We start from the raw sequence: 9,984 nt of genomic DNA, 5'->3' as shown, positions 1-9,984 counted from the left end.
TCGATTCTCCTGCTCCTTGGATGCTGCCTGACCTGCTGCGCTTTTCCAGCAACACATTTTCAGCTTTCTCCTATTTTACAATACATTTCCAAGTATTCAGAAAGCTCATCCTTCTTACTAATGACCAAGGTTAAGCTGATTGGCCTGTAATTTCCTATGTTCTGCCCCACTCCCTTCTTTAATAGGAGAGTAACATTAGCAATTTTCCAGTCCTCTGGGATGCTCCCTGACTTTAGTGATTCCTGAAAGATCACCACTAACGCCTCCATTATCTCTTCAGCTATATCCTTAGAACACTGGGTGTAGTCCATTTGATCCAGGTAATTTATCCACCTTCAGACCATTCAGTTTTTCTAGCACCTTCTCCTTGGTAATGGCTACCAAATACACCTCTGCCCCCAGATTCACTCATGTCTTCCACCATGAAGACTGATGCAAGGAAAGGCCAACTGGCAAGGGTAGAAGGAGACCACTGAGTAATAATCTTTTGTATTCAGCTGAGGGAGAGGAGGCCTAAACCTTTTCTTTGGGATTAGTTTCTGACCCTTTGTTCTGAAATTACAGCTATATGACCACTGGCAGGTTATGCGTGTGATTAGCCACTCTAAAGCCAATCTCATGCAGCTTTTCATGGAAATTCCTCCATTAAGCATCTCATAACTCTCCTGCAAGTGCTTCTCAGTCCAAAGTCAACAACATTTTCTATGGTGGGTTGGTTGAACCATCACTTGTCACTCAGCATCTACCAGTCTCAGGCAAAGACTTAAAAAAAAATTGCATTTATTTATTGCCTTTCATAAATTCATGATGTTCTCAAAGCACCCTACAGCCAATGGAGTACTGCAGTCTGCTGTCAGTATGGTGCCTTTGATCTGACTGCGGTCACTGCTCATTACTGCACAAGTCCTATGATGGGATAACTATATTTGATGCTTCAATAACAAACCCAAGCGTGTTCTGAAGAATTAATTAATTCCTCATAAAGACCCATTTTAAGCACAAGAAAAATGCAATTCTACTGGATATTCAGAATTTAGGAGTGGCCCATTTAAGACAGACATGAGGAGGAATTATTTCTCCTGAGAGCAGTCAATCTGTGGAATTAATTACTGTAGAGGCTGGGTTATCAGGTATACTCAGGGCTGAGGTGGACAGATTTTTAATCAATAAGGACATCATGGGTTATGGGCCAAGGCAGGAAAGTGGAGTTGAGGATTATCAGATCAGCCATGATCTCATTGAACGGCCAAGCAGACTCAATGGGCTGAATTGTCTATTCTGCTCTTATGTCTTGTGGGCTTAGGACAGGACAAAATTTGTTACAGATTTTGACGTTTTTAATTTTGGCAGGTTATTAAATTCGCAATTGCCCTTTATACCTTGAAACTCTCAAGTAGATTTTAAGATCTTCTTAAAACAGAGCAATTTCTTTCCTTGATTGTTTCCACTGCTCCCAAATATTGCCTCCAAATCCTCACACCACAGCTTTCTTAATATATCGGAGACCAGGAAAGGTGGCTGGGCCCTTCTGCAAACCTGGAAGCCCAGTCTAATGAGCACGGCCATAGGTTTTTGACTTTTAGAATCAGAAGGCCAACTGAAGTGTCAACCAGGACAGCTGAACCATGGCAGCTGTCTGAGAGATTGGAGAAAGATTAGTGAACTGGATTTAATTTGCATTGGAAACCTCCTGAATGGGGAGGAACTGGAAGGCCTTACCCGGATCTGCAAGTTATCCGGACATATCCCTAATCTTGGTCTTCTCTCCTGGCAATAGCATCACAGAAGCATGGAAATGGATTGGCTCCCAGTTGCCCACCCTAGTGCTTATTTTACGTCAGGAATCATTCCTTTATGCCTGGAATGTTTTCCCTGTCTGCCACCCATAATGTCACTCTTACCAGAAGGGTGTGTGGGAATCTGCCCTGTTTTATTCAAGCAAGACACAAGGTAAAATGGCCCTACCTTACACAGAGCTCCCCTCAGCGGTTTATGTCCTGCATTTCATCTCTGCTTCCCGCTAAATGCACCCATTTAAATTCAACCACTCCATGTTAACACACCAGCATTCAACTATCAACACAAGTTAATATACTCAAGAGAAAGACAAGTGAAGAAAGAGAAGTGGAAAAGAACCCTTTAAAGTTTAAATGACTGTCCGATCAGGTTTCAAAACAGCTACTAAGAGCGCGCAATATCAAAAAGCTCTCAGATTCACCAAGACAGTTAGTGGCTATTTTCAGTTGATGCTTTTTTTTTATCCTAACCAATTTTAGGCCTTGAATTGAAATGAGATCCAAACAAGGAAGGAAGAACAGAGAGAGGAGTAGAGAAAGAGATTACAACACAGACAAAACAAAAAAAAAGCATTAAGTATGAATTTAAACTTAAAGACAAAATAGTTGTGTGTGTGCGCTACACAGTGTCACTATATATACTTATCTATATTTATACAGAATTTTCATTACCTCAAAACCTCAAAATTATTCACAACTAGTTATTACTGTATAGTGGTCATATTGTGAAAATGTAAGGAAGCATGGCAGATTACTCAAGCATAGCAAGATCCCATAAGTGACAATGAGACCAAACCAGGAAATCTGAGTGACGTTGGCCAGGATACCAGGAAAATTTGATTGCTCTTCTCCAAATAACAGTGGGATCTTTTAAATCTACCTGATATGGTAAAATGTCCATATGTTCATACCCCCCAAAATGGTTTGCAATATTTTTAAAAATATAGTTGATGATATCTTGATGTACAAAGCCAGGTGATCATCTGCATTATTTTCCATAGCTTAAAAGAGTTTATTCTTTCTATATTTGCTTTAATTGACTACTTTTCATACATTTTCCTATACATGCGCACACGAACACCCATGACGAAAGTCAGAGTCATAGAGATGTACAGCACGGAAATAGACCCTTCGGTCCAACTCGTTCATGCCAACCAGATATCCTACATTAATCTGTTTCTAGGATTTAGCCCATATCCCTCTAAACCCTTCCTATTCATATACCCATCCAGATGCCTTTTAAATGTTGCAATTGTATCAGCCTCCACCAGTTCCTCTGGCAGCTCATTCCATACACGCATCAGCTTCTGCTTACTCCTCAGGTCCCTTTTAAGTATTTCCCTCTCACCTTAAACCTATGCCCTCTAGTTTTGGACCTTGGCTATTTATCCTATCCATGCCCCTCATGATTTTATAAACCTCTATAAGGTCACCCATCATCCTTCAACACTCTAGAGAAAATAGCCCCAGCCTATTTAGCCTCTCTCTATAGTTCAAACCCTCCAACCCCAGCAAACTCCTTGTAAATCTTTTCTGAACTTTAGCAAGTTTAACAACATCTTTCCTATAGCAGGGAGACCAGAATTGAACAAAGTATTCCATAAATGGCCTAACCAATGTCCTGCACAGGCAGAACAGGACATCCCAACTCCTATACTCTTTGAAATGTCTGATTATTTAAGTACTTGTGTAGATTCTTATTTGTGCATGTTATTACAAGGACCATGCAAGATAAATTGATCAGTGAAAAAAATTGATTATATGGTAACAGTAGAACATATTGTATACATTCAGCAACAGCTAGTAACCAATACGAACAACAAATGATCACTTGGAGGTGAATAAATACATTTGCACTTACAGGGTCAATTTAAATCTCGAGCAGTCTTGAGCCTTCACAAACTGAAGTGATTGCACTGTACAGAAGCTATATACAAAAGTCCTGTCAGATTGTTTTATACTTTTAAGGTATCAGTCTGCCTTTGAAACATTTGACTGGGTGGCTCGGTAACTGAGTTCCACACACCTCTTGTTAAAATTTAACGAAAATTCCAACACATAATTTAAACTTATACAAATCTTTAAACTTTTATTCCTTTTCTTATCAAAAAGAATTTGACATTGTTAACAGCTATTTGCTGAAAGTACATTTCTGAGATTGCAGAAACAAATACAGGAAATCAATTTGTTCCCCTTCGTACAACTGTTCAAATCAATTGAACTAAAACATTTCCTGACTTAGGAACAAATTGTCTTACCTTCATGCTTTCCTTCTTGCTCAGGACCTGGGCTTATATCACATGTGCCAGTTGCTAACAGCTGAGTCAGTATCAGAAACAATAATCTGCGCATTATATAAAGCGTTCTACTATTATGCCTTCACTTAAAAAGCCTGAATTGAGCTTGCAATCAACTCTGAAGCCTGTCTCAAATCTATTCAGCTAATTTACGGTCTCACTAGCATTAAGCACTGAGTGATCTCTGTTTCTGTGGCTCTGCCTTCTCCAATGCTTTCTGTGTTAAACGTCAAGTGAAAGGCATGCTGTCTTAAATACCTAACAACAATTAAAGGTGATATTTCGTCCTTGTGTCCACATTGCATTATTTTGGCAGGCAAAAAATAAGTCTTTGCTGAGAGTTACAGCCTGTAATGCGATTCCACACAGTGTGCAACACTGATACAATAGTAGGAACAAAGTGCAGGATTAAAGGTAATGTTTTTTAGGGTGTTTTAAAGAGGAACAGCAGATTTTCTTGTCCTGTTTACTAATTCTATTTATATTTTTAAATTTCTACATTAATGTGTTACTAGGAAACAGTGTTATACCAATTAGTTTCAAAACATGGCATTTGAATACTTTTACTGGACAAAATAAATCCCAGTGGTTTCACAGTGGAAAAGCATAGATCAAAGGAGGGTATCAATAGGAGGATGAAACCTCAGCCAACGGTGAATATTCTTTAACAGGAAGAAAACGGTGGAGAAGAATAGGAGAAGAGTTGCAGAAATAAAACAAAGAACTGCAGTTGCTGAAGATCAGAAATGATGGGGAACATGGTTTAGTGAGAGGCAGGAACTGAAATTGCGTTGTGGGAAATTGATGACTTTTAAAGTCATTAAGTCCCCAGATCCTGATAATCAGCAATCCACAGTATTTAAGGAAGTGGTTCTAGAAGCAGTAGATGCATCGGTGATTATCCTCCAAGATTCTTCAGACTGTGATGTAGAACAGTTCCCACAGATTGGAGGGTAGCTAATGTAACCCCACTATTTCAATAGGGATGTAGAGAGAAAACAGAGAATTATAGACCAGTGAGTCTGGTGTCAGTTGTGGGGAAAACGTTATAGTCCATTATCAATGATTTTAAAGCTGCAAAAACAGTGATAGAATCAGACACAGTCAGCATGGATTTACCAAGGTGAAATCATGCTTGCTAAATCTAATGGAATTCTTTGAGGGTGTAACCAATAGAGTTGATGAGGGGGAGCCAGTGGATTTGGTTTATTTGGCCTTTCAAAAGACTTTCAACAAAATCCCACATTACACACTAATGTGTAAAATTAAAGTACATGGGATTGGAGGTGGGATATAGAAATGGATGGAAATCTGGTTCGCAGACAGGAAACAATTAATTGGAACAAGTAGGTCTTTTTCTGAATACATTTTCTGTGGTAGTGAATTCCACAGACTCACCACTCTCTGGGTAAGGAAATCTCTCCACATCTCAGTCCTAAAGGGTTTACTCTTTAATCTTAAACTATGTCCCCTGGCTTTGGACTCCCTCACCATCAGGAATATCCTTCCTGCATCTAACCTGTCCAGTCCTGTTAAAATTTCATAGGTTTCTATCAGATTCCCCTCATTCTTCTGAATCCAACAATCCTAATCAATAAAATCTCTCCTTATATGCCAGGCCTGCCATCACAGAAATCAGTCTAGTAAACCTTTACTGTCCTCCCTCTTTAGCAAGAACATCCTTTGTCAGACAGGAAAACAAAAGCTGCCCACAATATTCTAGGTGTGGTCTCACCAAGGCCCTGTATAAGGCTGTTCAAAAAACTGCCAAACCTTAAATAGGCCATCATTTGCAGCAAACTACCCAGCCTTCCAGCCAACGTCGACCACACCACACAACCCTGCCACCTAGCAATCTCTGCAAGTCATGCCAGATCGACATAGATACTACCATCACATGTAGCAACACCACCCACCACATACATGGTGGATATTCGTGTGACTTGGCCAATGTTGTCTACCTCGTATGCTGTAGGAAAGAATGCCCTGAGGCATGGTATATTGGTGAGACCATGCTGTCACTACAGCAACAGATGAATGGACACTGTGCAACAATCACCAGGCAGGATGCTTACTCCCAATCTGGGAACATTTCAGTGGTCAAGGACATTCAGTTCCCAATTTTTAGTAAGTACCCTCCAAGGCAGCCTTCAAAATACACAACAACGAGGAGCTGGGAAGACAGCAGAAAGATTTAGACAGTTTAGGAGAGTAGTGCAAGAAATGGCTGATGAAATTCAATGTGAGCAAATGCGAGGTCTTGCACTTTGGCAAAAAACATACAAGCATGGACTATTTTCTTAACAGTGAGAAAATTAAAAAAAAACAAAGTACAAAGGGATCTGGCACTGCTAGTACAGGATTCTCTAAAGGTTAACTTGCAGCTGAGTCCGTGGTTAAGAAAGCAAATGTAATTTTGTCATTTATCTCAAGAGGTTGGAATGTAAAAGCAGCGATGCGCTACTGAGACTTTATAAAGCTCTGATTTGGCCCCATTTAGAATACTGTGTCCCATTTTGGGCCCCACACCTCAGGAAGGACATATTGGCACTGGAGCGTGTCCAGAGGAGATTCACACAGATGATCCCTGGAATGGTAAGCTGAACGTACGATGAACTGCTAAGGATCCTTGGATTATATTTATTAGAGTTTAGAAGGTTGAGGATAGATCTAATAGAAACTTACAAGATAACGCATGGCTTAGAAAGGGTGGACATTGGGAATTTGTTTCTGTCAGGTGGGGATACTAGGACCCGTGGGCACTGCCTTAGAATTAGAGAGGGTCAATTTAAAACGAAATGAGGAGACATTTCTTCAGCCAGAGAGTGGTCGACCTGGGGAATTTATTGCCTTGGAGTGGAGCAGAGGCCGGGACGTTAAATGTCTTCAAGGCAGAGATTGATAAATTCTTAATCTCGCAAGGAAATAAGGGATACCGGGAGAGTGTGGGTAAGTGGCGTTGAAATGCCCACCAGCCATGATTGAATGGCAGAGTGGAGTCGATGGGCTGAGTGGCCTTACTTCCACTCCTATATCTTAAGATCATATGGTCTAACGCAGAATCACTGAGCAGGAACTGATAGCCAAGTTCCATACCATGAAGATCACCTCAACTGTGATCTTGGAACCACGTCGTGCTACATGTAATCCCCATCATACTGTTCTGTATTTCTAAAATCTTCCTTACTATCCTGTCTTGACACATGTCACCTTAATAATGTCTCTACCTTAATTAGTTTGTACAGATTTTGTATAGTAGATAGTAGTGGAAAGTTGTGCATGGAGTCCAAGGATATAAGGGAAGTGCTAAATGAATATTTTCATCAGTATTCACATTCAATAAAGAAAATGTTGTCGAGGAGAATACTGAGATACAGTGCTACTAAACTAGACGGGATTGAGGTTCACAAGGAGGAAGTGTTAGCAATTCTGGAAAGTGTGAAAATAAATAAGTCCTCTGGGCCGATTGGGATTTATCCAAGAATTCTCTGGGAAGTCAGGGGAGATTGCAGAACCTTTGGCTTTGATCTTTATGTTGTCATTGTCTACAGGAATAGTGCCAGAAGACTGGAGGATAGCAAATGTTGTCCCCTTGTTCAAGAAGGGGAATACAGACAACCCTGGTAATTACAGGCCAGTGAGCCTTACCTTGGTTGTGGATGAAGTGTTGGAAAAGGTTATAAGAGATATGACTTATAATCATCTTGAGAGGAACAAGTTGATTAGGGATAGTCAGCACGGTTTTGTGAAGGGTAGGTCGTGCCTCACAAACCTTATTGAGTTCTTTAAGATGGTGACCTAACAGGTCACTGAGGGTAAAGTGGTTGATGTATATGGATTTGATAAGGTTCACCACAGTAGGCTTTAGCAAAAAATACGGAGGCATGGGATTGAGGGAGATTTAGTAGTTTGGATCAGAAATTTGCTAGCTGAAAGAAGACAGAGGGTGGTGGTTGATGGGAAATGTTCACCCTGGAGTTGAGTTACTAGTGGTGTACTGCAAGGACCTGTTTTGGGTCCACTGCTGTTTGTCATTTTTATAAATGACCTGGATGACCTGGGTGTAGAAGGATGGGGTTAGTAAATTTGCGGATGACATAAGATCAGTGGAGTTGTGGATAGTGCTGAAGAATGTTGCAGGTTACAGAGGGACATAGGTAAGCAGCAGGGCTGGGCTGAGAGGTGGCAAATGGCGTTCAATGCGGGAAAGTGTGAGGTGATTCATTTTGGAAGGAGCAACAGAAATGCAGAGTACTGGGCTAATGGTAAGATATATGGTAGTATAGATGAACAGAAAGATCTTGGTGTCCATGCACATAGATCCCTGAAAGTTGCCACCCAAGCTGATAGGGTTGTTAAGAAGGCATCCAGTGTGCATTGGTAGAGGGATTGAGTTTCAGAGCCATGAGGTCATGTTGCAGCTGTACAAAACTCTGATGCGGCCGCACTTGGAATATTGTGTACAGTTCTTGTCACCGCATTATAGGAAGGATTTAGAAGTTTTGGAAAGGGTTCAGAGGAGATTTACTAGGATGTTGCCTGGTATTGAGGGAAGGTCTTTTGAGGAAAAGCTGAGGGACTTGAGGCTGTTTTTGCTAGAAGAAGGTTGAGAGGTGACTTAATTGAGACATATAAGATAATCAGAGAGTTAGGGTGGACAATGACAGCTTTTTTCCTCAGATGCTGTTGGCTAGCACGAGAGGACATAGCTTTAAACTGGGGGTGATAGATTTAGGACAGACGTCAGAGGTAGTTTCTTTACTCAGAGAGTAGTAGTGGCATGGAACGCACTGCCTGCAACAGTAGTAGACTCACCAACTTTAAGGGCATTTAAATAAACATTGGATAAACATATAGATGAAAATGGAATAGTGTAGGATAGATAAGCTTCAGATTGTTTCCATAGGTCGGTGCAACATTGAGGGCCGAAGGATCTGTACTGTGCTGTAATGTTCTGCGTTCTACGTTTTGGTTCGCTTGTTATTTTGGTTAGACCCTCGGCATGCGATTCTTATACCTATCATGTTATTCAAACCGTTTGGTTTGTTTCCAGCACCACCTTATTTTAAACTTTTTTATGATTATCTCTCTGTCTCAGTTAATCGAATTTTAGCTCATGCCTTCACTGGCAATTCAGCTGTTGATGTTTTACTCACACCGTTTGACATTTTTGATCACCTTCAGAGACTTGTTACTTGGCCTGTCGACGCTCACTCACACCATTTGTATGATCTTCCGATCTCTCTGCCCATACATTCTGTGCCTGTGTCTTTCTCTTCACTCCATCCGAGGAAGGAACAGGACTCCAAAGGCTTATGATTTTAGATAAAGCTGATGGACTATAACCTGGTGCCATGTAACTTCTGGCTTTGTCCACCCCAGTTCAACACCAGCACATCCGCATCCTGGATGGAAGCAGAATCTGCCTGCTCTGCACTCAAATCCTTTTGATGTGAAAGCCCATATACCATATGCCTTCTTTACTGCCTGCTGTACCTATATACCTGCTATACCTGTATGCACAATCACCTCTCTAAATTTATAGCCAATCAGATAATAATCTGCATTTCTGTTTTTGCTACCAAAGTAGATAATCTCACATTTATCTGCAATGTACTGCATCTGCCATACATTTGTTCACTCACTCAGCCTGTCCAAATCACACTGCAACATTTCTGTGTCCTCCTGACAGCTCACCCTTCCACCCGGCTTTGAGTCATCTACCCATTAGGACATATTACATTTGGTTTCCTCCTCCAAATCATTAATATATTTTGTGAATAGCTGGCATTCCAGCACTGATCTCTCTGGTACCCCATTAACCATGTATGCCATTCAGAAAAAGTATCCATTTATTTCAACTATTTGTTTGCTGTCTGCTATCCAGGTTT

The 9,984-nt window shown here is 40.8% G+C and overlaps 1 protein-coding gene across 2 annotated transcripts in view; it reads right to left on the bottom strand.

Moving 5' to 3' along the window:
* ca9 (carbonic anhydrase IX) overlaps positions 1 to 4,243 on the bottom strand; it is a 108,065-nt gene extending 103,822 nt beyond the window's left edge. For both annotated transcript variants that reach the window (XM_043687227.1, XM_043687237.1), the window contains exon 1: positions 4,055 to 4,243. In XM_043687227.1, coding sequence (XP_043543162.1) covers positions 4,055 to 4,148 — 94 coding nt within the window. In that variant the 5' untranslated portion in view covers positions 4,149 to 4,243. The remainder of the gene's footprint in view (positions 1 to 4,054) is intronic.
* Positions 4,244 to 9,984: the final 5,741 nt, after the last annotated feature.

This window comes from Chiloscyllium plagiosum, chromosome 1 (genome assembly GCF_004010195.1).
Source record: "Chiloscyllium plagiosum isolate BGI_BamShark_2017 chromosome 1, ASM401019v2, whole genome shotgun sequence".
In the NCBI taxonomy this organism is placed as follows: Eukaryota; Metazoa; Chordata; class Chondrichthyes; order Orectolobiformes; family Hemiscylliidae; genus Chiloscyllium; species Chiloscyllium plagiosum.
Note: the sequence above shows the minus strand (reverse complement) of the source record. Positions and strands in the feature narration are given on the sequence as shown.